The following is a 27,199-nucleotide window of genomic DNA, read 5'->3' as shown; positions in this document are numbered from 1 at the left end:
CCATTTGGCCCATCAAATCTACTCCACCATTCAATCATGGCTGATCTATCTCTCCCTCCTAATCCCATTCTCCTGCCTTCTCCCCATAACCCTTGAAATTTCGTTGAGACCGAAAGGTCTGAATGACAATAAAGGAATCAAATCAAAATCAAATCACCCGTACTAAACAAGAATCTATCTGTCTCTGCCTTAGAAATGCTCATTGACTTGGCCTCCACAGCCGTCTGTGTTAGGGGTTATGGGGAGTAGACTTATAGATCTTAGACAATAGGTGCAGGAGTAGGCCATTCGGCCCTTCGAGCCAGCACCGCCATTCAATGTGATCAAGGCTGATCATCCCCAATCAGTACCCCGTTCCTGCCTTCTCCCCATATCCCCCGACTCCCTATCTAGCTCTCTCTTGAAAGCATCCAGAGAACCGGCCTCCACCGCCCCCTGAGGCAGAGAATTCCACAGACTCACAACTCTCTGTGTGAAATACTGTTTCCTCGTCTCCGCTCTAAATGTCTTGATGGGCTGAATGGCCTAATTCTGCTCCTATCATTTATGAGCATGAACAGTTATCTGATCTGTTTGGGTAACACTGCTTTTTAATGCACCCCAGTTATGTGATAATAATAGCCCATTGGCCAGTGCGGCGGTCTGCTTTCTATGATATTTCATAACAAGAGTAGTTGAGTATAGGAACAAAGAGGTCCTTCTGCAGTTGTACAGGACCCTAGTGAGACCAGACGTGGTGTATTGTGAACAGTTTTGGTCCACCAATTTGAGGAAGGAAGTTTTATCTATTGAGGGAGTGCAGAGTAAGTTTACAAGGTTAATTCCCGGGATGGCGGGACTGTCATATGCTGAGAGAATGGAGCGGCTTGGCTTGTATATTCTGGAGTTTAGAAAGATGAGAGGGCATCTTATTGAAACATATAAGATTATTAAGGGTTTGGACACGATAGAGGCAGGAAACATGTTCCCGATGTTGGGGGAGTCCAGAACCAGGGGCCACAGTTTAAGAATAAGGAGTAAGCCATTTAGAACGGAGACGAGGAAACACTTTTTTCTGACAGGGAGTTGTGAGTCTGTGGAATTCTCTGCCTCAGAGGGCGGTGGAGGCCGGTTCTCTGGATACTTTTAAGAGAAAGCTAGATAGGGCTCTTAAAGCTAGCGGAGTCAGGGGATATGGGGAGAAGGCAGGAACGGGGTACTGATTGTGGATGATCAGCCATGATCACATTGAATGGCAGTGCTGGCTCGAAGGGCTGAATGGCCTACTCCTGCACCTAATGTCTATTGTCTATTGATGTAAATTCCGCTGCTAAATCGAATCAACTATGTTCTCCCCTTCTGCAGATTGCGATATTGCATCGTTCGACAACATCGGGAAAGGTGGGACGTACCCACGCCGGTACCACATTCCGTACCACCACCACGACTACACTGATGGTGAGTATGTGCCACACCTACCCCTGGGGACGTTTAATGATGCTGGAGTAATTCAGCGGGTGAGGCAGCATCTATGGAGCGAAGGAAAAATCAGTCTGAAGAAGGGTCTCGACCCGAAACGTCACCTATAGGTGACGTTTCGGGTTGAGACCCTTCTTCAGACTGATTTTTCAGTCACCCCGTAGATGCTGCCTCACTCGCTGGGTTACCTATAGGTGACGTTTCGTGTCGAGACCCTTCTTCAGACTGATTTTTCCTTCGCTCCATAGATGCTGCCTCACCCGCTGAGTTTCCCCAGCGGTTTTGTCTACATTTGATTTTTCCAGCATCCGCAGTTCTTTCTTAACCACCTGGGAAGGTTTGATTTAGTTTAGAGATACAGTGCAGAAAGAGGCCCTTCGGCCCGCCGAGTCTGCGCCGACCAGCGATCCCCGCAGATTAACCCACTCCCGCACACACTAGGGACAATTTACAACTTTACCTAAGCCAAGTTCGCAAGTTGAAGTTTGTGTTTATTGTCACTTAACCAATTAAGGTACAGTGAAAGATTAGTTACCATACAGCCATACTAAGTGCAAAGAACACAATACGCGCATAAAATAAATTTACCACCAACATCCACCACAGTGGTCCCACATTCCTCACTGTGATGGGAGGCAATATAGTTCAGTCATCTTCCTCCTTTGTTCACCCGTGGTCAGGGACGTTGAACCCTCCGCAGTTGCCGCTGCTGACGGGTCCGATGTTCGTGCCCTCTCGTCGGGATGATCGGAACACTCCGCGGTATGGAGCTCCCGAATCGGCCTCTTGTTACCAGAGACCGCGGGCTTCACGGTGTTAAAGTCTGCAGGCCCCGCGGTCGGAGCATTTACGCTGACGTTCCGCGGCAAAGGATCGCCCGCTCTGCGATGGTTAGTCAACACCGCATCCACGGCTTGAAGCTCTGGTCCGGTCTCCAGGAAAGGCCACACCACTCCACCTTGTTAGGCCGCGGGGGGCAGAGATGCGACACGGAGAAAAATCGCATCTCCGTCGTGGTAAGTGACAAAAGACTTCGCCCGATGTAAAACGTACGAAGAAACATTAGAAAACATACATTTAAGACATACTTAAAATAATAAAAACAGAGAGGGGACAGAAGGGGACACTAACTTACAAACCTGCACGTTTTTGGAGTGTGGGAGGAAACCGCAACTCTCGGAGAAAACCCACGCAGGTCACGGGAAGAACGTACGAACTCCATACAGACAGCACCTGTAGACGCGTTAGAGGTGCTGCCTCACAGCGCCAGAGGCCCGGGTTCCATCCTGACTAAGGGGGGGTTTATATGGAGTTTGTACGTTCTCTTCATTGACATGTGTGGGTTTTCTCCAGGGTTTCCTCCCACACTCCCAACGGTTTGTAGGTAGTGTAGGAAGGAACTGCAGATGCTGGTTAACACCAAACAGAGGCACAAAATGTTGGAGTAACTCAGTGGGTCAGGCAGCATCTCTCGAGAGAAGGAATGGGTGACGTTTTCAGTCTGAACAAGGGTCCCGGCCCATAACATCTACCGTTCTTCTCTCGAGAGATGCTGCCTGACCCGCTGAGTTACTCCAACATTTTATGTCTATCTTCAGGTTTGTGGGTTCATTGGCTTGGTATAATTGTAAATTGTCCCTAGCGTGTGCTGGAGAGTGTTAATGTGCGGGGATCGCTGGTCTGCGAGGACTCGGTGGGTTGAAGGGCCTGTTTCCGCGGTGTATCTAAACTAAACCAAACTAAAATCATTTGTGTCATGCAAAAACAAAGAAATTAAGCACTGTGATATTTGTCAAAGGCTTCCACATCACAAAGACACGTCATTGAAACATATAAGATTGTTAAGGGATTGGACACACTAGAGGCAGGAAACATGTTCCTGATGTTGGGGGAAGTCATCAGGTTCTCTGGATGCTTTCAAGAGAAACCAGAAAAAGGCACGACTCTTTGGGCGACTACTCACGGCCATACAGGCGTCACCCCGCGACAAGTCGCGGGGTGAGGCCTGTATGGTCGTGAGTAGTCCAGAATAAGGGGTAAGCCATTTAGAACGGAGACGAGGAAACACTTTTTCTCACAGAGAGTTGTGAGTCTGTGGAATTCTCTGCCTCAGAGGGCCGGTTCTCTGGATGCTTTCAAGAGAGAGCTAGATAGGGCTCTTAAAGATAGCGGAATCAGGGGATATGGGGAGAAGGCAGGAACGGGGTACTGATTGTGGATGATCAGCCTTGATCACATTGAATCGTGGCTCGAAGGTGACTCCTGCACCTATTGTCTATTGTCTATTTATTGGCCATGACGTCCGACGCGGACGGGTCGCAACACTGCGTGCTAACCCGGTGTTTTCTCTCCGCCTCTTGCCGCAGGTCGCAAGACGTTCCCCAGGGCGAGGAGGACGCACGGAAACACGCTACGTTCGTCGGTCAACTTCAGCCCCACCGACCTCTCGCTCAGCACCAGCAGCGGCAGCAGCGTCTTCACCCCCGAGTACGAGGACAGCCGCATGCGGAGGAGAGGCAGCGACATCGACAACCCCATCCTCTCGGTCATGGACATCAGCCCCCCGAGCCGCTGTAAGCCCCACACCTCCCTCAGCCCCGTCAGCAACTCACCCACCGCTCTGTATACAGTGACCGACACAGAGTGCTGGTGTAACTCAGCGGGTCAGGCAGCATCTGTGGAGAACGTGGATAGGTGACGTTTCACAGAGTGCTGGAGTAACTCAGCGGGTCAGGCAGCATCTGTGGTGAACATGGATAGGGGACGTTTCACAGAGTGCTGGAGTAACTCAGCGGGTCAGGCAGCATCTGTGGTGAACATGGATAGGTGACGTTTCACAGAGTGCTGAAGTAACTCAGCGGGTCAGGCAGCATCTGTGGAGAACATGGATAGGTGACGCTCCACAGAGTGCTGGAGTAACTCAGCGGGTCAGGCAGCATCTGTGGACAACATGGATAGGTGTCGTTTCACAGAGTGCTGGAGTAACTCAGCGGGTCAGGCAGCATCTGTGGAGAACGTGGATAGGTGACGTTTCACAGAGTGCTGGAGTAACTCAGCGGGTCAGGCAGCATCTATGGAGCTAAGGAAATAGGCAACGTTTCGGGCCGAAACCCGTAAGGGTTTTGGCCCGAAACGTTGCCTATTTCCAGAAGGATTTCGGCCCGAAACGTTGCCTATTTCCTTAGCTCCATAGATGCTGCAGCACCATAACTGAGTGGGTCAGGCAGCATCTGTGGAGAACATGGATAGGTGATGTTTCACAGAGTGCTGGAGTAACTCAGCGGGTCAGGCAGCATCTGTGGAGAACATGGATAGGTGACGTTTCACAGAGTGCTGGAGTAACTCAGCGGGTCAGGCAGCATCTGTGGAGAACATGGATAGGTGACGTTTCACAGAGCGCTGGAGTAACTCAGCGGGTCAGGCAGCATCTGTGGAGAACATGGATAGGTGACGTTTCACAGAGTAACGCTGGAGTAACTCAGCGGGTCAGGCAGCATCTGTGGAGAACATGGATAGGTGTCGTTTCACAGAGTGCTGGAGTAACTCAGCGGGTCAGGCAGCATCTGCGGGCAAAGGACATACAAAGATCATGTTCATAAGTGACAGGAGCAGAATGAGGCCGTTTGGCCCATCATCTACTCCGCCATTCAATCATGGCTGATCCATCTCTCCCTCCTAACCCCATTCCCCTGCCTTTTCCCCATAACCCCTGACACCCGCACTAATCAAGTGTCTGTCTATCACTGGAGAACATGGATAGGTGAGGTTTTGGGCAGGACCCATCCTTCAGACTGATTGTAGTAGGGAGAGTGGAAAATCTGGAAGTAAAGGATAAAGAGGACAAATCAGTGCCAGCAACAGATGTTGTCGGCAAGGAGGTTCCCTTATAGGCTGACTGGGTTAGAGGCAGGTGCGAGTCCAAGAGGGATTACATTGTTGTAAACTGTGGAACTAATTATCCGAGGTTTAGTGGAGGACGTTTAGTTGAGGCCACAGTTCATTGACTATATTTAAGAGGGAGTTAGATGTGGCCCTTGTGGCTAAAGGGATCAGGGGGTATGGAGAGAAGGCAGGTACAGGATACTGAGTTGGATGATCAGCCATGATCATATTGAATAGCGGTGCAGGCTCGAAGGGCCGAATGGCCTACTCCTGCACCTATTTTCTATGTTTCTATGGAAGGGCAGAGGGAGTCACCTTTAATTGAAGAATTCAAAGTTCACGCCGCTGGCTACCATAGCTACCCAAGCGGAATACGAGTTGCAGTTTGCGTATGGCCTCACTGGCAATGGAGGAGACCCAGGACAGAAATGTCAGTGTGGGAATGGGAAGGCAAATTTAAAATGGTCAGCAGGTCTACGCGTAGTGTCGCTGGGAGTGTTTCCCCAAAACTGATCAACGCTGCATTCTACCGGGCATGGGGTCATTACTTTTATTGTCATGTGTGGCGGGGTACAGTGCAACGCTTTGTTTTGCTTGCTATCCAATAGTCTGTGGAACTATTGTGGAACTGTGGACAATAGTCTGTAGTGGATTAGTCTCTGTGGATTGTCACCTTGTGGTGTAGAAGCTTGTGTGCACCTGAGATCCTGAGAGCGATGGCATCTGGATCTATGCTCCTGGTAGGGCCACCCATGGCGGTAAGATCGAGGGGGAGGTCTCTGACAAAGAGCAATCCAACCAAGACCTCAACGGTGGAACAGGCGGAGGACGATGGCTGACCTTAATGGAGCGTCACAACGGCTGGGAAGGCGGATGAAGGCTGCAGCAGAAAAGGGTCTCCGGTCGTCTTGGACTCCATGCCACTGGATCCTGACCCAGATCTGTCAAGGACCGTGGGGTGGCTGCCTGTGCACCAGTCTCCCCACGTTAAACAAAGTCACGCACAGGCGACCTCCAACCCTGGAGACACCCATGGTCAGCCACGACCGCAGGGGGCCGAAGAGGAATCTGTAGATGGGTCCCGACCTGAAACGTCGCTGATTCCTTCTCTCCAGAGATGCTGCCTGTCCCGCTGAGTTACTCCAGCATTTTATATCCACCAGTATGTGGAACTGATGTGTTACAATGCTGAGAACTATATCCTGCACTCTGTCTTCCCTTTTGCTCTACCTATTGGACTTGAGTTTGAACTGATTGTATCTGTATGGTATAATCTGATCTGACTGGATAGCATGCAAAACAAAGCTTTTCATTGTACCTCGGTACATGTGACTATAACAAACATAAACCTAGATCAGATAGTACCATAAATAAATGTCATGTGGCCCAAGTTACAGTGAACAGCTTTGTTCTGCAGTTATCCAAACACACCAGATAATATTGGACATAAATACAAACAAGTCAAACTCAGTCCAATAGGTGGAGCAAAGGGGAAGATACAGAGTGCAGAATATAGTCTCAGCATTGTAACGCATCAGTTCCACAGACAAAGTCCAAAGTCCGCAATGGGGTAGAGGTGAATCGGACAGTACCCTAGCTTATGGAAGGACCGTTCAGAAGCCTGATAACAGAGGGGAAGAAGCTGTTCCTGAGTCTGGTGGTGCGCGCTTTCAAGCTTCTGTACCTTCTGCCGGACGGGAGCGGGGAGAAGAAGGAATGACCCGGGTGGGACAGGGACACGTCTTTGATTATGTCAGCTGCTTTCCCGAGGCAGCGTGAAGTGTAGATGGAGTCGATGGTACGGAATGTGGTGTGTGTGATGGACTGGGCTACATCTACTATGGTGGGGAATGTGGTGTGTGTCATGGACTGGGCTACATCTACTATGGTGGGGAGTGTGGTGTGTGTGATATGGTGGGGAGTGTGGTGTGTGTGATGGACTGGGCTACATCTACTATGGTGGGGAGTGTGGTGTGTGTGATGGACTGGGCTACATCTACAATGGTGGGGAGTGTGGTCTGTGTGATGGACTGGGCATCTACAATGGTGGGGAGTGTGGTGTGTGTGATGGACTGGGCTACATCTATAATGGTGGGGAGTGTGGTGTGTGTGATGGACTGGGCTACATCTACAATGGTGGGGAGTGTGGTGTGTGTGATGGACTGGGCTACATCTACAATGGTGGGTGGGGAATGTGGTGTGTGTGATGGACTGGGCTACATCTACAATGGTGGGGAATGTGGTGTGTGTGATGGACTGGGCCACATCTACATTGGTGGGGAGTGTGGTATGTGTGATGGACTGGGCTACATCTACATTGGTGGGGAGTGTGGTATGTGTGAATGAATGAATAAGTTTATTGGTCAAGTATGTACACATACAAGGAATCTGCCTTGGTGCTCCACTCGCAAGTAACAACATGACAAACAGTAACAATTGAGAATGACACACAAAACATTAAACAATAATTAAACATGTGAATGAAATAAAATACCAGAGCAAAAGGACTGGGCTACGTCCACAACTCTGCAATTTATTGCGGTTTTGGAATGGTCAATGAGAATCATTGTTATTGTAGTGAACAAGTAGCTCTCTCGCAGTGCACAATTGTTGCAAATTTGGTTGAGGAGATGGAGTCATTCAGCACAGAACGAGGCCCTTTAACCAACTTGCCCAAGCCAACCAAAATGCCCCTGTCTACATAGATCCCGCCTGCCCATGTTTGCCACATAGCCCTCTAAACCTTTCCTATCCATGTACCTATCTAAATGTCTATTAAATGCTGTGATAGTCCCTGCCTCAACTCATTCCATACACCCACCTCCTTGAGTGAAAATGTTAGACCTCAGGTTCCTATTAAATCCATCCCCTTTCACCTTAAACTTATGTCCTGGATGGATGGATGGATGGATGGGTGGATGGAAAATAGGTGCAGGAGTAGGCCATTCGGCCCTTCGAGCCAGCACCGCCATTCATTGTGATCATGGCTGATCATCCACAATCAGTAACCCTTGCCTGCCTTCTCCCCATATCCCCTGATTCCGTTAGCCCCAAGAGCTCTATCTAACTCTCTTTTAAATTCATCCAGTGAATTGGCTTCCACTGCCTTCTGTGGCAGAGAATTCCACAAATTAACAAATCTCTGGGTGAAAAAGTTTTTTTCTCATCTCAGTTTTAAATGGCATCCCCTTTATTCTTCAACTGTGGCCTCTGGTTCTAGACTCCCATCATTGGGAACATATTTTTTTGCATCTAGCTTGTCCAGTCTTTTTATAATTTTATATGTTACTATAAGATTCCCTCTCATCCTTCTAAATTCCAGTGAATACAAATCCAGTCTCTCCAATTTTTCATCATATTACATTCCCGCTATCCTGGGCATTAACTTTGTGACCATACGCTGCACTGCCTCAATAGCAAGGATGTTCTACCTCAAATTTGGAGACCAAAACTACACATCCTCTACTTCCTGATTCTCCTAGGCTGGGAAAAAGACTGCATTCACCTTATCTGTTCCCCTCGTGTTTTTATATATCTATAAGATCATCCCTCATCCTCCTGCACTCCAAGGTGCATAAAGACCTAGCCTGCCCAACCTCTCCCTGTATCTCAGGCCCTTGGGTCCTGGCAACGTCCTCGTAAATCTTCTCTGCACTCTTTAGAGCTTAATTACATTTTTTCCCTGAAGCAGGGTGAGCAAAACTGAACACAAATACTCCAAGTGCAGCCTCACCAACATCGTGTACAACCGTAGCATTAATGGGTCTGTCCCACTTACACAATTGTTTTGGCGTCTGGTGACGGCGCCCATCATAGTCGCAGCAGGTGGCTGAAAATCTTCAATATATTGAAAATCCAGCGGCAACCAGAAAAAGGTATGACTCTTTGGGCGACTACTCACGGCCATACGGGCGACATGTCGCAGGGTGACGCCTGTATGGCCGTGAGTAGTCGCCCAAAGAGTCGTACCTTTTTCTGGTCGTTCCTGGGTTTTCAACATGTTGAACATTTTCAGCCACCTACTGCCACTAATGACGGGTGCCGGCAGTCGCAGGAAAAATCGCGCAAGTGGGACAGGCCCTTAAATTTAACAGGAGGCTGAGTGGAAACCTTTTCCAGTGGGTGGTGGGTATATGAAACAAGAAGATAGTTGAGGCTAGTACTGTTACAGCATTTAAAAGTCATTCGGATCGGTACACAGATTGGAACGGTTTAGAGGGATATGGGCCAAAGGTTTTGATGGGGCATCTTGGTTGGCATTGATGAGTTGGGCCGAAGGGCCTGAGTGACTATGACTCTGGTTGTATTGACCAAGTGACTGAACAATTGATCTCTTTCGAAGGTAGACAAAAAATGCTGGAGAAACTCAGCGGTTGAGGCATCATCTGGAGAGAAGGAATGGGTGACGTTTCGGGTCGAGGCCCTTCCTCAGAGAGAGCCTCGACCTAAAACATCGCCCATTCCTCCTCTCCATAGATGCTGCCTCACCCGCCGAGTTTCTCCAGCATTTTTTGTCTGCCTTCGATTTTTCCAGCATCTTTCTTAAACAATTGAAGGTAGACAAATGGAAATATTCTTAAACAATTGAACTCTTTCCGTCCGTATCACATACAGGCAATCCATTTCTCTTCTAGTCTGATTCTAAGGATGTGCAGAGAAGATTCACGAGGACGTTACCAGGATCCAAGGGCCTGTCTAGTCTGAGGATTCTGCATAGCACCGTAGACCTAGATTGGCATTAATATTTCATGTTCATAAGCTCATAATGTTACAGGAGTAGAATTAGGCCATTCAGCCCATCAATTCTACTCTGCCATTCAATCATGGCTGACCTATCTTTCCCTCTCATCTTCCCCATTCTCCCCATAACTCCTGACAGCCTTTGCTTTCATCGAAGCAACACACCGCCCATCGCCATAATGGCAGTGCAAAGATGGCACCTTTTTGGTGAATGAGACACTGCGCTGTCGTCACCCTCTGCTGTTTGCTTCCCTCAGCTCCGCGAGCACCTTCCAACTGGCGACTGGGCAAGCTGCTGGGCCAAGGGGCGTTTGGCAGGGTGTACCTGTGCTACGATGCGGACACAGCCCGAGAGCTGGCCGTGAAGCAGGTGCAGTTCGACCCCGACAGCCCGGAGACCAGCAAGGTGAGTTAGTGTCCTGGACACCGGGGCAAACACAGTGCCGGAGAAACTCAGGAGGGGAGGCACAGTGGCGTAACCTCACAGCGCCAGAGACCCTGGGCTCGAGCCTGACCTCAGGTGCTGTCTGTGTGTGTGTAGTTTGCACGTTCTCCCCGTGACCGCGTGGGTTTCCTCAAAGTGCTCTATTTTCTTCCCAACATATAAGATTATTAAGGGTTTGGACACGCTAGAGGCAGGAAACATGTTCCCGATGTTGGGGGAGTCTAGAACCAGGGGCCACAGTTTAAGAATAAGGGGTAAGCCATTTAGAACGGAGAAGAGGAAACACTTTTTCTCACAGAGAGTTGTGAGTGAGGAATTCTCTGCCTCAGAGGGCGGTGGAGGCCGGTTCTCTGGATACTTTCAAGAGAGAGCTAGATAGGGCTCTTAAAAATAGCGGAATCAGGGGATATGGGGAGAAGGCAGGAACGGGGTACTGATTGGGGATGATCAGCCATGATCACATTGAATGGCGGTGCTGGCTCGAAGGGCCAAATGGCCTACTCCTGCACCTGTTGTCTATTGTCACATGCCGAAGACATGCGTGTTTGTAGGTTAATTGTAGGTTACATTGCCCCTAGTATGTCGAGCATGGATAAGAAAGTGGGATAACATAGACTAGTGTGAACGGGTGATTGATAGTCAGTGGGCCGAAGGGCCTGTTTCCATGCTTAGAGATACAGCACTGAAACAGGCTCTTCGTCCAACTGAGTCCACACTGACCAACGATCCCCGCACAGGCTAGCACTATCCGACACACACTGGGGTCAATTTACACCGAGCCAATTAACCTACAAACCTGTACGCCTTTGGAGTGTGGGAGGCAACCAAAGATCTCGGAGAAAACCCACGCAGGTCACGGGGAGAGCGTACAAACTCCGTACAGACAGCGCCCGTAGTCAGGATGGAACCCGGGTATCTAGCGCTGTAGGGCAGTAGCTCTATCGTTGCGCCACCGTGCCGCCCAATGCTATATCTTTCAGTCAAAAACATATTTAAAAAATATCAATTCACTGATTCCTGAAGATTGCACATTTGGGATTTCCTGATGGACTAACGGGGGTTTATTTCTTCTCAGGAGGTAAACGCTCTGGAATGTGAGATCCAACTGCTGAAGAATCTCCAGCACGAGAGGATTGTACAGTACTACGGTTGCTTGAGGGACCCTCAGGACAGAACCCTTTCAATCTTCATGGAGTACATGCCAGGGGTAAGTACCGGATGATCGCTGGTCGGCACAGACTCGGTGGGCCAAAGGGCCTGTTTCTCAGTTTTATTTAATGTCACATGCACCGAGGTACAGTGAAAATCTTTTGTTGCCTGCTAACCAGTCAGCAAAGAGACTATGCATGATTACAATCGAGCCGTTTAGGAATAGCCGATAAAGGAATAACGTTTAGTGCAAGGTAAAGTCCGATCAAAGATAGTCCGAGGGTCCCTGATGAGGTATATAGTTCAGCACTGACTCTGGTTGTGGTGGGACGGTTCAGTTGCTTGCTAACAGCTGGGAATAAACTGCCCCTGAATCTGGAGGTGTGCGTTTTCACACTTTTTAACTTTTTGCCCGTGGGAGTGGCTAGGGTGCGACTGGTCCTTGATTATGCTGCTGGCCTTGCCGAGGCAGCGTGAGGTGTAGATGGAGTCAATGGAAGGGAGGTTGGTTTAGAAACATAGAAACACAGAAAATAGTTGCAGGAGGAGGCCATTCGGCCCTTCGGGCCAGCACCGCCATTCTGATCGTGGCTGATCGTCCCCAATCAATAATCCGTGCCTGCCTTCTCCCCATATCCCTTGAGTCCACTAGCCCCTGGGGCTCTATCTAACTGTGTTAAATCCATCCAGTGACTTGGCCTCCACTGCCCTCTGGCAGGGAATTCCACAAATTCACAACTCTGGGTGAAAAAGTTTTTTCTCACCAGTCTTAAATGGCCTTCCCTTTATTCTAACACTGTGGCCCCCTGGTTCTGGACTCGCCCAACATTGGGAACATTTTTCCTGCATCTAGTTTGTCCAGTCCTTTTATAATTTTATATGTTTCTATAAGATCCCCCCTCATCCTTCTAAACTCCAGTCCTTTTATAATTTTTATATGTTTCTATAAGATATCCCCTCATCCTTCTAAACTCCAGTCCTTTTATAATTTTATATGTTTGATAAGATATCCCCTCATCCTTCTAAACTCCAGTGAATACAAGCCTAGTCTTTTCAATCTTTCCTCATATGGCAGTCCCGCCATCCCAGGGATCAATCTGGTGAACCTACGCTGCACTGCCTCAATCACAAGGATGTCCTTCCTCAAATTAGGAGACCAAAACTGTACACAATACTCCAGATGTGGTCTAACCAGGGCCCTGTACAACTGCAGAAGAATGTGGTCTGCTGGCTGGCTGGTTAGCACGCAGCAAAAGCTTTTTGCTGTACCTCGGTACACGGGACAATAGACTGAACTGAAGTGTGTTGTCCCTCAACAGGGTTCGATCAAGGACCAGCTGAAAGCCTACGGGGCGCTGACGGAGAACGTGACCCGGCGGTACACGCGGCAGATCCTGGAGGGCGTTTCGTATCTTCACAGCAGTATGATCGTGCACCGAGATGTAAAAGGTGAGCGTGGCAGAGGTGTCCGGCACACCAACATCACGGACACTCAGCACGAGCTGGACGGCCAAAGAACCCTCCTCCCAGAATAATAAGAGTACCGCGCGGACTACCGTAGGTAAAAACTCAGCGGGTGAGGCAGCGTCTACGGAGCGAAGGAACAGGTGACGTTTCGGGTTGAGACCCTTCTTTAGACTGATGTGTGGGGGTGGGAAGAAGAAGAAAGGATGAAAGGTTTTTTCAAACTTTTTTCACACAGAGAGTGGTGAATCTCTGAAATTCTCTGCCACAGAAGGTAGTTGAGGCCAGTTCATTGGCTATATTTAAGAGGCAGTTAGATGTGGCCCTTGTGGCTAAAGGGATCAGGGGGTATGGAGAGAAGGCAGGAACAGGATACTGAGTTGGATGATCTCCCATGGCGGTGCAGGCTGGAAGGGCCGAATGGCCTACTCCTGCACCTATTTTCTATGTTTCTATGAGGTGGTGACAGTGGGCTGTGGTAGAGCTGGGGAGAGGAGGGGAAAAGAGGGAAAAAGCAGGAAAATACCTGAAATTAGAGAAGTCAATGTTCATACCCAAGCGTAATACGAGGTGCTGCTCCTCCAATTTACGGGGGAGACTCACTCTGGCCATGGAGGAGGCCCGGGACAGAAAGGTTGGATTCGGAATGTGAGGGGGAGTTGAAGTGGACTACCGTGTTCAGTTAAGTTTCACATTTAGCTTAGACATAAAACGGGGACAAAGACGTACAGGTTTAGCTTAATTTGCTTGGTGCAAATGTAAAAATTGTCCCTTGTGTATGTAGTATAGTGTTAATGTGCGGGGATCGCTGGTCGGCGCGGACTCGGTGGATCCGAAGGGCTTGTTTCCGCGCTGTATCTCTAAACTAAATTAAACTAGACCGAAAGTGAAGAAAGGAACTGCAGATGCTGGTTTAATCGTGATCATAATCATACTTTATTAGCCAAGTGTGTTTTGCAACATACAAAGAATTTTATTCGGCATACATTAATACCAATAAAAAGCAACAGAACACACAAAATACATTGTTAATAATAATAATAATAATAATAATTTTATTTATAGAGCACTTTAAAAACAAACATAGCTGCAACAAAGTGCTGTACATCACTAATCATTGACGAAAAAGTTAATACACACCAAAAATAACAATCAAAAGAAATAGTAGGAAAAGACATGTAAAATAAAAGAAACATCAAAAACACCACAAACAGAAGCAAAGCCTCAGGCATGGTCAAAAGCCAGGAAGTACAAATGCGTTTTAACACTGGATTTGAAGATGGACAGTGAGGGGGCCATGAACATGAACATCCACCACCACAGTGACTCCTCCACATTCCTCACTATGATGCAAGGCGAAAAAAAGTTCAATCTTCCGTTGACGGGACGATCTTGGCTCCCATAGCCGGCGGTCAGGCCCTCCGCGTAGGGGCGATCAAGCTCCCACTTTGGGGGGGGGGGTTCTCAGATCCCCCACGCCGGGCGATCGGACCACGGGTCAGGGCTGGTCGAAATCTGCATCGTTCGGAGCTTCCCGACATTGGTCTCTGCCCGAGACCGCGAGCTCCTCCATGTTGAAATCCGCAGGCCGCGGTTGGAGCGTCGATCTCAGGCAAGGCATCGCAGGCTCCGATGGTAAGTCCACGGCTCCACGGTGGGGCTCAAAGTCAGTCCCGAGCGAGGCCTCCAGCTCCATGAAGTTAGGCCGCAGAGCGACCGGAGATACGACCCGGAAAACAATCGCATCTCCGGCAAGGTTAGAGATTGAAAAAAAAGGTTTCCCCCTCCCCCTCCCTCACCCCCCACATAAATCAAACCAGAGTACATCAACACATACTTTCACATACACTAAAAATAACAAAAAAAAGACAGACAGATCGTTGGCGAGGCTGCCATCGTGTGGCTCCCCTGGTGTGTTTTTCTGAAGAAGCCATGTACCAGAACGTGGTGATACCCCAACATCATCGCCATCCTAACCAAGAAGGGTCTCGACCCGAAGCGTCACCCATTCCTTCTCTCCAGGGACGCTGCCTGTCCTGCTGAGTCAGTCCAGCATTTGTTGTCTATCTTCGGTTAAAACCAGCATCTGCAGTTCCTTCCTTCACTTTTGGTTTAGTTTTGTTTAGTTCAGAGATACAGCACGGAAACAAGCCCTTCGGACCACAGGGTCAGCGCCAACCAGCAATCCCCAAACATTAGCACTTCTCATACACTAGGGGCATTTGTACCAAGCCAATTAGCTTGCAAACCTGTACATCTTTGGGGTGTGGGTGGAAACTGAAGATCTCGGAGAAAACCCACGCATATATGTACATGGGTTTTACGTAGTCGGGATCAAACCTGGGTCTCCAGCGCTGTAAGGCAGCAACTCTACCGCTGTGCCACCATGCAGTTCACTTTAGTAGTTTATTGTCACATGTACCGAGGTACAATGAAAAGTTTTTGTTGCGTGCTAACCTGTCAGCGGAAAGACAATGCATGATTACAATCGAGCCGTCCACAGTGTACAGATACAGGATAAAGGGAATAACGTTTAGTGCTAGGTAAAGCCAGCAAAGTCCGATCAAGGATAATCCGAGGGTCTCCAATGAGGTAGATGGGAGGTCAGGACCGCTCTCTAGTTGGTGAGAGGACGGTTCGGTTGCCTGATAACAGCCGGGAAGAAACTGTCCCTGAATCTGGAGGTGTGCGCTTTCACACTTCACATGGGCAGCTGATGATGGTGGTTTGGGGCTGGGAAACTGTGTGGAAGGGTCTGAGTTTATGGTGGTTTGGGGCTGGGGAACTGTGTGTGGAAAGTGTCTGAGATGCCTGCTCTTCCTTCGATAGGTGCGAACATTCTGCGGGACTCTGCGGGCAATGTGAAGCTGGGAGACTTTGGAGCGAGCCGGAGGCTGCAGACCATCTGCCTGTCTGGGTCGGGGATGAAGTCCGTCACCGGCACTCCCTACTGGATGAGCCCAGAGGTGATCAGCGGCGAGGGCTACGGCAGGAAAGCCGACATCTGGTAAGTTGCCGCCGCGTCCGGTGGAGAGAGCCGGGAGGTTTATTGTGAACACCCTCACTCAAGGAGGTAGAGAAGAAGGTCTACGCAACGCTAGCATTTACTTCATAAGGGCTAGATACAAAGACCGGATGTAATGCTGAGGCTCTATAAGGTGCTGGTCAGACCACATTTGGAACATCGTGAGCAGTTTTAGACCCCCATATCTGAGGAAGGATGTGCCGGCTCTGGAGAGGGTTTAGGGCAGGTTTACGAGAATGATCCCAGGAATGAGTGGGCTAACATACGATGAGCATTTGTCGGCACTGGGCCTGTACTCGCTGGAGTTCAGAAGAATGAGGGGGGAACATCATTGAAACTTACCGAATAGTGGAAGGCCTGGATAGAGTGGATGTGGAGAGGATGTTTCCATCTGTGGGAGAGTCTAGGACCAGAGGGCACAGCCTCAGAATTAAAGAACATTCCTTTCGGAAGGAGATGAGGAGGAATTTATTTAGCCAGAGGGTGGTGAATCTGTGGAATTCTGCCACAGACGGCTGTGGAGCCCAAGTCAGTGGATATTTTTAAGGCAGAGATAGATAAATTCTTGATTAGTACGGGTGTCGGGTTATAGGGAGAAGGCAGGAGAATGAGTTTAAGAGGGCGTGATAGACCAGCGATGATTGAATGGTGGAATAGACGATGGGCCGAATGGCCTAATTCTCCTCTAGTCATTTATGAACTTATGACATAGATGGTCAAACATACCAGCCTCAGCATTAGGATTTGACCCGCACTCCATAACAGTAGCTTCTGGGTTATGAAGTTACAGTGATACAGTGTGGAAACAGCCCCTTCAGCCCAACTTGCCCACATTGGTCAACATGTCCCATCTACACTAGCCCCACCTGCCTGCATTTGGCCCATATCCCTCCAAACCTGACCTATCCATGTACCTGTCTAATTGTTTCTTCAATGTTGGGATAGTCCCAGCCTGAACTACCTCCTCTGGCAGCTTGTTCCATACACTCTCCACCCTTTGTGTGAAAAAGTTACCCCTCAGATTCCTATTAAATCTTTTCCCCCTCACCTTAAACCTATGTCCTCTGGTCCTCGATTCCCTTACTCTGGGGACCAACACTCTGTAGATGTTTGTAAGAGATCCATGACAATGTCTTCATAGCAAAAGGATTTGAGTATAGGAGCAGGGAGTTTCTACTGCAGTTGTACAGGGTCTTGGTGAGACCACACCTAGAGTATTGCGTGCAGTTTTGGTCTCCTAATCTGAGGAAAGACATTCTTGCCATAGAGGGAGTACAGAGACGGTTCACCAGACTGATTCCTGGGATGTCACGACTTTCATATGAAGAAAGACTGGATAGACTCGGTTTGTACTCGCTAAATTTAGAAGATTAAGGGGGGGATCTTATAGAAACTTACAAAATTCTTAAGGGGTTGGACAGGCTAGATGCAGGAAGATTGTTCCCGATGTTGGGGAAGTCCAGAACAAGGGGTCATAGTTTAAGGATAAGGGCAAAATCTTTTAGGACCGAGTTGAGGAAAACATTCTTCACACAGAGAGTGGTGAATCTCTGGAATTCTCTGCCGCAGAAGGTAGTTGAGGCCAATTCATTGGCTATATTTAAGAGTGAGTTAGATGTGGCCCTTGTGGCTAAAGGGATCAGGGGGTATGGAGAGAAGGCAGGAACAGGATACTGAGTTGGATGATCAGCTATGATCATATTGAATGGCGGTGCAGGCTCGAAGGGCCGAATGGCCTACTCCTGCACCTATTGTCTATGTTTCTATGTCTAGAGTGAACCATCAGTCTTGTCTTCTTGGTAGCTGCGACCATGGTGGAAACCCAGGCAGACGGGTCATTCTGAGAAGCTTCAGTCTGAAGAAGGGTCCCGACCCAATACGCAATAGACAATAGACAATAGGTGCAGGAGTAGGCATGGAGGGATATGGATAATGTGCAAGCAGATAAGAGTTGATCTTGTTTGGCACAGACATAGTGGGCCGAATGGCCTGTTCCTGTGCTGTACTATTCTATGTTCTGCTGTTGAACTGGCTGTCTGCTGATTAATGTGACACCCAGGGCTTTCCACTGGTCTAACGCTCCCTCAGGCCCTTTCCGTTCAGGTCAGTTTATGATCACATGTACCGAGGTACAGTGAAAAGCTTTAGTTGCCTGCTATCCAGCCAGCAGAAAGACAATACATGATTACAATCGAGTATTTTACAGTGTGTAGATACATCATAAGGGAATAACGTTTAGCAAAGTTCAATCAAGGATAGTCCTGGGGTCACAAAAATGAGACCGCTCTCTAGTTGGTGAGAGGACGGTTCAGTTGCCTGATAACAGCCGGGAAGAAACTGTCCCTGAATCTGGAGGTGTGCGTTCGTTTTCACACTTCTGTACCTCTTGCCCGATGGGAGAGGGGAGGAGAGAGAGTGACCGGGGTGAGACTTGTCCTTTCCAAACCATAATTTGTGTTGCAAATGTTTCCATTTTGCATGGACCATGCCACATTATTTGCCCAGTTTGCTCCAGTATTTCCGTGTGTTGCTTCCTTGTGTTTAATGCTCAACCCAGCTTCATTTCAACGGCCAATTTGATCCTGCTGCCCTGACCTCCGAGCACACCTCCTTTCAGAGAAACAGCCGGAATCAATAGATAATAGACAATAAGTGCAGGAGTAGGCCATTCGGCCCTTCGAGCCAGCACCGCCATTCAATATGATCATGGCTGATAATCCCCAATCAGTACCCCGTTCTTGCCTTCTCCCCATATCCCCTGACCCTGCTATCTTTAAGAGCCCTATCTAGCTCTCTCTTGAAAGCATCTAGAGAACCGGCCTCTAAGGCAGAGTCACACAGCGTGGAAACAGGCCCTTCAGCCCAACTTGCCCACATTGACCAACATGTCCCATCTACACGAGTCCCACCCACCCGCGTTTGGCCCATATTCCTCTCAACCTAACCTGTCCATGTACCTGTCTAAATGTTTCATAAACGCTGCGTTAATACCAGAAAGAAAATGTTAACGCATCGGCAGGAAAATTGGTCCTTGTCAACTATTTCAATCCTCCTTACGGGCCTGTCCCACTTTCACGACCTAATTCACGACCTTTTTTACTCGTGGACATTTTTCATCATGCTAGAAAAAACGCCCCGACCTACTTGTTGCCACGAGTACCCACGACCAGCATCACGGCCTGCTACGACCCACCTACGTCCTCGTGACGACCATGCTGCGTGTATGAGACAAGGGGAAACTCGGCAGAGGTCGTGAATTAGGTTGTGAGAGTGGGACAGGCCCTTTAATTATAATTGGTATTGACCCTTGTGTGCCAGTGGTTAGTTATGACTTCTGGAGAAAGTAGAATATAGAACAATACAGCACAAGAACAGGCCCTTCTGCCCACAATGCCTACCAGTGTGCCAATAAACAAAACTGAAATGCCTGACCCGCTGAGTGACTCCAGCGTTCTAGTATCTGTCTTTGGTATAAACCCACTTCTGCTGGCCCTTTTTATCACAGGCTGCAGAACCCGCTGCGTTTAGTTTTAGTGTAGTTTAGTTTAGTTTATTGTCCCGTGTACGAGGAACAGTGAAAAGCTTTTGTTACATGCAAACCAGTCAGTGGAAAGACAACACATGATTACAATCGAGCCATCCACAGTGATAAAGGGAATAACATTTAGTGCAAGGTAAAGTCCAGTCAGGTCCGATTAAAAATAGTCCGAGGTCATAGGGGCAGAATTAGGCCATTCGGTCCATCAAGTCTACTCCAGCATTCAATCATGGCTGATCTATCTCTCCCTCCTAATCCCATTCTCCTGCCTTCTCCCCATAACCTCAGACACCCGTACTAATCAAGAATCTATCTATCTCTGCCTTAAAAATATCCATTGACTTGGCCTCCACAGCCTTCCGTGGCGAAGAGTTCCACAGAATCGCCACCCTCTGACTATAGAAATTCCTCCTCATCTCCTTCCTAAAGGCACGTCCACGTCCTTTAATTCTGAGTCTATGACCTCTGGTCCTAGACTCTCCTACTAGTGGAAACATCCTCTCCACATCCACTCTATCCAGGCCTTTCACTATTCTGTAAGTTTCAATGAGGCACCCCCTCATCCTTCTAAATGGAGTTAGTGCCGTCAAACGCTCATCAGGCATTAACCTACTAATTCCTGGGATGATTCTTGTAAACCTCCTCTTGACCATCTCCTGCACTGTTGCTGACGATGGAAAGTTCTGGATGTCACATTAATCAGCAGTTCAGTGGACGCCGGCACCCTGCCTGTACAGAGTTTGTACGTTTAGAAGGATGAGAGGGCATCTTATTAAGGGTTTGGACACGCTACAGGCAGGAAACATGTTCCCGATGTTGGGGGAGTCCAGAACCAGGGTCCGCTGTTTAAGAATAAGGGGGTAAGCCATTTAGAACGGAGATGAGGAAACACTTTTTCACACAGAGCGTTGTGAGTCTGTAGAATTCTCTGCCTCAGAGTGCGGTGGAGGCCGGTTCTCTCGATACTTTCAAGAGAGAGCTAGATATGGGCTCTTAAAGATAGCGGAGTCAGGGGATATGGGGAGAAGGCAGGAACGGGGTACTGATTGGGGATGTTCAGCCATGATCACATTGAATGGCGGTGCAGGCTCAAAGGGCCGATTGGCCTCTACTCCTGCACCTATTGTCCATTGTGTATTGGGTCAGGACCCTTCTTCAGACTGAAAGTGGAGGTTGGGGAATGAACTGGAAGCTTTTGGATAGGGACATTGATATGGATAGGGATGTTACACAGAAAGAAGCTGGAGAAACTGGACGGAAAGGGCCTGTTCCTATTGTGCCCTCTATGGTACTATGCAGCGGGCCTGTTCCTGTGCAGCATTCATCTATGGAGCGAATGGAAATAGGGGCAACTGGTTTCGGGCCGAAACCCTTCTGTCAGACTGATCTTTGTTTCAGGTAGGCATGGGGTGTCCATATACCATTGTACAAATATATACACCCCGATCAATGGAAGGGAGGTCAGAGCCGATGATAGCCTGATGGCTGTGGGGCAGTGCTATTACCTGGACGTTGCAGTCTTTTTTGTAGGTCTTTTCCTCTCAGGATGGGTGTGGGTCCTTTTTACTCCTTTTTGAGGGTGCGATAGATCCCCTCGATGGAAGGGAGGCCACGATGTTGGGCGTTTGCCTCTTTGTGTAGTCTTTTCCCTCCCCCCCCCCCCTCCCCCCCCCCTGCCTGCGTTGTGTAGGAGCGTCGGATGCACGGTGGTGGAGATGTTGACAGAGAAACCCCCCTGGGCCGAGTTTGAAGCCATGGCGGCCATTTTCAAGATCGCCACCCAGCCCACCAACCCTCAGCTGCCTCCCCACGTGTCCGAACACTGCCGGGACTTTTTGAAAAAGATCTTTGTGCCGATGAAGCAGAGGCCGCCAGCGGAAGAACTCTTACGCCACACCTTTGTGCACGCTCACTAGCGGCCAACCTCGACACCGGACGCGTTTGTTTTTTCTATCTGATTGCACTTTTTACCGTATAATTTTGGTGATTCTAGGTGGTTCCCTAGGGTGTAATTTATACTTCGAGTTGTATTTATAATGAGATTTTTTTTTGCAACGATCGGAAGATTTTTTACAGTATGTTCACACGGTATTTCTGATGTTCAAGGTAAAGCACTTTATTACATAACTCATTCCCGATCACTAACCGCCAGGTTCGGTGGCGACTCCCCCCTTCTTTCCCGTCACGAAAAAGGGCCTGTCCCAAGTGCGCGATTTAAAAAAAAAAAAATTTCGGCGAATTGCCGGCACCCGTCATTCTTCGCAGCAGGTCGCCGAACATTTTCAGCATGTTGGCAGTCCAGCGGCAACCAGATAAAAAAAGGTACGACTCTTTGAGCGACCGCTCGCGTCTTTGGGCGACCACTCGCGACCGGACGGATGTGAACGGACATTTTCAACGTGTTGAAAACCCAGCGGCAACTGGAAAAAGGCACGACTCTTTGGGCGACTACTCACGGCCATACAGGCGTCACCCCGCGACAAGTCGCGGGGTGAGGCCTGTATGGTCGTGAGTAGTCCAGAATAAGGGGGGTAAGCCATTTAGAATGGAGACGGGGAAACACTTTTTCTCACAGAGAGTGGTGAGTCTGTGGAATTCTCTGCCTCAGAGGGCAGTGGAGGCTGGTTCTCTGGATACTTTCTCTGGATGCTTTCAAGAGAGAGCTAGATAGGGCTCTTAAAGATAGCGGAGTCAGGGGATATGGGGAGAAGGCAGGAACAGGGTAGTGATTGGATTAGACATTGAATGGCGGTGCTGGCTCGACGGGCTGAATGGCCTCTACTCCTGCACCTATTGTCTATTGTCAAAAGAGTCGTACGTTTTTCTGGTCGCCACTGGACTTTCAACATGTTGGAAATTTTCGGCAACCTGCTGCAACTAATGACGGGTGTCGGCAAGTCACCGAAGAAACTGCGTAAGTGGGACAGGCCCATAAGTGTAAGAGTTTATCTATCGCCTGCCGAGGGCAAAGACTGAACCCCCCCCCCCCCCCCCCCGAATGTGTTTGCCCTCGGTAAGTTGCAGAGGAGAGTCTCTCCTCCATTGCTGATTAGCTGTGTACAGTTTGTCCTCTAGAATGTGTAGGAAGGAACTGCAGGTGCTGCTTTACACTGAAGGTAGACACAAAAGGCTGGAGTAACTCGGCCGGACAGGCATGTTCCCGATGTTGGGGGAGTCCAGAACCAGGGGCCACAGTTTAGGAATAAGGGGTGAGCCATTTAGAACGGAGACGAGGAAACACTTTTTCACACAGAGTTGTGAGTCTGTGGAATTCTCTGCCTCAGAGGCCGGTTCTCTGGATACTTTCAAGAGAGAGCTAGACAGGGCTCTTAAAGATAGTGGAGTCGGGGGATATGGGGAGAAGGCAGGAACGGGGTACTGATTGTAGATGATAAGCCATGATCACATTGAATGGCGGTGCTGGCTCGAAGGGCCGAATTGGCCTAGTCCTGCACCTATAGTTTTTTGTCTATTGTCATCTCTGGAGGGAACCAATTGGTGTATGTGATAATAAATGTCCTTTGTATCCTTTGTCGGAATGGGTGACGTTTCTGGTCGAGTCTGAAGAAGGGTCTCGACCCGAAACGCCCATTCCTTCCATCCAGAGATGCTGCCGGTCCCGCCGAGTTACTCCAGCATTTTGTGTCTATCTTCAGTCCTCTAGAATCTTCGCTGATCAGCTCATGTTCCAGCATTGCTGCGTAGAATTATGGTGAGAGGGGTGAAAGGGCACGGTGTAACCAAACTATCCTTCCTCCTACTTCCACATCAGCAAGCCGCCTGCCCCAGGTGAAATGGTGGAAGAATGGCGCAGCGGGTAGAGCTGCTGCCTCACAGCAGCAGAGGCCCGGGTTCCATCTCGACTACGGGTGCTGTCTGTACGGAGTTTGTACGTTCTCCCCGTGACTCTGTGGATTTTCTCCGGGTGCTCCGGTTTCCTCTCACATTCCAAAAACGTGCGGGTTTGTAGGTTAATAGGCTTCGGTAAGATTATAAATTGTCCCTGTAGGATAGTGCTAGTGTGCGTGGTGATAGCTGGTCAGCGGGGCCTCAGTGGGCCGAAGGGCCTGTTTCCGTGCTGTGTCTCTAAAGCTGATGTGTCCTCCTTGAAGGGGTGGTTGTTGATGTAGAGTCGCTGTGTGGAGCCTCTCGTTGGTGCACTTGTCTACAGCTCCTGTCACAGGCAACACTCCAGACAGGCCCGTGTCTTTGTTCTCTGTGTCTTTGTCCTTGGATTCTGCTGAGGTAAGTCCCCTGTCTGTGACACAGATCCTGTCTGGCCACGGCTGTCTGTGTGTGACTGTCTGTGACCAAACCCTGTCTGACCACGGCTGAATGTGTGTGACTGTCTGACACGTCTGGCCATGGCTGTGTGTGTGTGACTGTCTGTGACACAGACCGTGTCTGGCTACGGCTGTCTGTGTCTAACTGTCTGTGACACGTCTGGCCACGGCTGTGTGTATGTGCGACTGTCTGTGACCAAGCCCTGTCTGACCAGGGCTGTCTGTGTGTGACTGTCTGACACGGCTGTGTGTGTGTGTGTGTGTGTGTGTGTGTGACTGTGACCAAACCCTGTCTGGCCACGGCTGTCTGTGTGTGACTGTCTGTGACACAGACTCTGTCTGGCCAGGGCTGTCTGTGTGTGACTGTCTGTGACACAGAATCTGTCTGGCCACGGCTGGCATCTGGTCAGGTTTGCCCGTTGCACTGTCTGAGCCAAGTTTGATCATTGTCTGTTTCTTGGTGCTATCCCTCTTGCCAAATAGACATCAGTATACCCATTGCATTTTATTTCCAGCTCGAATTGCCGGTTGGTGTGGACTTGGTGGGCCAAAGGTCCAGTTTCCGCGCTGTGTATCTCTAAACTAAACTAATTGGCCTCCTCAGAAGGCAGTGGAGGCCAATTCGCTGGATGTTTTCAAGAGAGAGTTAGATTTAGCTCTTTGGGCTAACGGAATCAAGGGATACGAGTTAGATAGAGCTCTTAAAGATAGTGGAGTCAGGGGATATGGGGAGAAGGCAGAAACGGGGTACTGATTGTGGATGTTGATGAGCCTTTGAATGGCGGTGCTGGCTCGCAAGGCTGAATGGCCTCCTCCTGCACCTATTGTCTATGTTCCTAAACTAAACTAAATCGACACCATGCAAAGGAACAGAAGACTTCTAGAGTTCTATGAGCGGTATTGTTCTTCAGTGTTCTCGTTTGTTGCTGTATAGTTCAGCGTTTAACTTCCATTTTTGTTCTTACACGGAGGCAAACTGATAATCACACGTTTCCAAAAACCCACAAATAATAAAACATAAAACAGTACAGCACAGGAACATTGTGCTTGTGTTTTGATTATTACGGGTGTCCGGGGTTATGGGGATAAGGCAGGAGAATGAGGTTTGGAGGGAGAGATAGATCAGCCACGATTGAATGGAGGAGTAGACTTGAGGGGCCGAATGGCCTAATTCTGCTCCTATCACATGAACAGACTCTCCGGCCCACAATGTTTGTGCCACACATGATGCCAAGTGAAACTAATCATAGAAACATAGAAAATAGTTGCAGGAGGAGGCCATTCGGCCCTTCGAGCCAAAAAATTGTCGCATTTTGTTGTAACCCCCAGTCAACAGAATTTGAACGGCTGAGGAGATAAAGTCACAGAGCATAGAAATAACCCTTACCCAAAATGCCCCATCTATGATTGTCCCACCTGCTTGTGTTTGACCCATATCCCTCTAAACCTGTCCTCTCATTGTCCCTGTCCAAATGTCTTTTGCCAAATATTGTTATGGTATCTGCCTCAACTACCTCCGCTGGCAGCTTGTTTGATACACCCACCACCCTCTGTGTGAAAACATTGCCCCTCGGGTTCCTATAAATCTTTCCTCACCTCCCACCTTAAACCTCTGCCTTCTGATTCTTAATTTAGTACTCTGACTGTGTATTCACCCGATCTATTCCTCTCATGGTTTTATACACCTCTATCAGATCACCCCTCAGTATCCTGCACTCCACGGAATAAACTCCCAGCCTGCACAACCTCCCCACCCCGTAGCTCTGACCCTCGAGTTCTGGCTACATCCTCGTAAATCTTCTCTGCAGCCTTTCCAGCTTGACAACATCCTAATAACTCTTGCAGCAGCGTTGTCCCTATAGATTGTGCACTCTTGTTATTTTTACTGCGAAACAGTTAAAGCTACTAGACTGAGCTATTTGTAAAGGGTACACAGTGGGGCAGCGGTAGAATTGCTGCTTTACAGCGCTTGCAGCTCCAGAGACACAGGTCCGATCCCGACGCCGGGTGCTGTCTGTACGGAGTTTGTACGTTCACCTGCATGGGTTTGCTCTGAGATCTTTGGTTCCCTCCCACACTCCAAAGACGTGGAGGTTTGTAGATTAATTGGCATCGGTAAGATTGTAAAAATTGTCCCTGGTGTAGGATAGTCCCGCTGAGTTACATAGAAAATAGATGCAGGAGGAGGCCATTCGGCCCTTCGAGCCAGCAGCGCCATTCATTGCGATCATGGCTGATCGTCCCCTATCAATAACCCGTGCCTGCCTTCTCCCCATATCCCTTGACTCCACTAGCCCTTAGAGCTCTATCTAACTCTCTCTTAAATCCATCCAGTGACTTGGCCTCCACTGCCCTCTGTGGCAGGGAATTCCACAAATTCACAACTCTCTGGGTGAAAAAGTTTTTTCTCACCTCAGTCTTAAATGGCCTCCCCTTTATTCTAAGACGTGTGTGGCCCCTGGTTCTCGACTCGCTCAACATTGGGAACATTTTTCCTACATCTAGCTTGTCCTGTCCTTTTATAATTTTATATGTTTCTATAATATCTCACCTCATCTTTCAAAACTCCCGTAATACAAGCCTGGTCTTTTCAATCTTTCCTCATATGACAGTCCCGCCATCCCAGGGATCAATCTCGTGAACCTACGCTGCACTGCCTCAATCACAAGGATGTCCTTCCTCAAATTAGGAGACCAAAACTGTTCACAATACTCCAGATGTGGTCTTACCAGAGCCCTATACAACTGCAGAGAACCCTATCAACTGCAGTTACTTCAACTTTTTGTGTCTACATAGTGTTCAAGAGCCTGTTTTTAGACCTGGAGGTGCCAGGTTTCAGGCTCCTGTACCTCCTTCCTGATGGTAGCAGCGAGATGAGATGGGAGGCTCTGGTGTTGTGTGTTGGGGGAACTAGGGGCGATCGGCTGCAAATGTTATGCAAATGATAATCTATTTTATCATTTAAAAATAAATTGGATAGGTATATGGACGGGAAAGGAAAGGAGGAGGTCTGAGTGCAGGTAGATGGGACTAGGGGAGAATAAGTGTTCGGCACGGACTTGAAGGGCCGAGATGGCCTGTTTCCGTGCTGTAATTGTTATATGGTTATATGTTATAATGTAACTGAGATGAGTCGAGAGAAGGATTTCCCGACTATCTTGACAACCCGTTCCCTTCAACAAACATTCCAGTTCCCCTGGGTCACCTTGAACCGG

General features: G+C 48.9%; 1 protein-coding gene across 2 annotated transcripts in view; it reads left to right on the top strand.

The window, feature by feature from the left end:
• Positions 1 to 22,207, top strand: part of map3k2 (mitogen-activated protein kinase kinase kinase 2) — a 58,130-nt gene extending 35,923 nt beyond the window's left edge. For both annotated transcript variants that reach the window (XM_055631961.1, XM_055631962.1), the window contains exons 11-17: positions 1,345 to 1,437; positions 3,825 to 4,031; positions 10,338 to 10,486; positions 11,601 to 11,732; positions 12,994 to 13,123; positions 15,968 to 16,145; positions 21,392 to 22,207. In XM_055631961.1, the coding sequence (XP_055487936.1) occupies positions 1,345 to 1,437; positions 3,825 to 4,031; positions 10,338 to 10,486; positions 11,601 to 11,732; positions 12,994 to 13,123; positions 15,968 to 16,145; positions 21,392 to 21,617 (1,115 nt within the window). In that variant the 3' untranslated portion in view covers positions 21,618 to 22,207. The remainder of the gene's footprint in view (positions 1 to 1,344; positions 1,438 to 3,824; positions 4,032 to 10,337; positions 10,487 to 11,600; positions 11,733 to 12,993; positions 13,124 to 15,967; positions 16,146 to 21,391) is intronic.
• Positions 22,208 to 27,199: the final 4,992 nt, after the last annotated feature.

This window comes from Leucoraja erinacea, unplaced genomic scaffold, assembly GCF_028641065.1.
Source record: "Leucoraja erinacea ecotype New England unplaced genomic scaffold, Leri_hhj_1 Leri_97S, whole genome shotgun sequence".
NCBI classification, from domain to species: Eukaryota; Metazoa; Chordata; class Chondrichthyes; order Rajiformes; family Rajidae; genus Leucoraja; species Leucoraja erinaceus.
The sequence above is the reverse complement of the archived record's forward strand: the minus strand, read 5'-3'. Positions and strand labels throughout refer to the sequence as shown.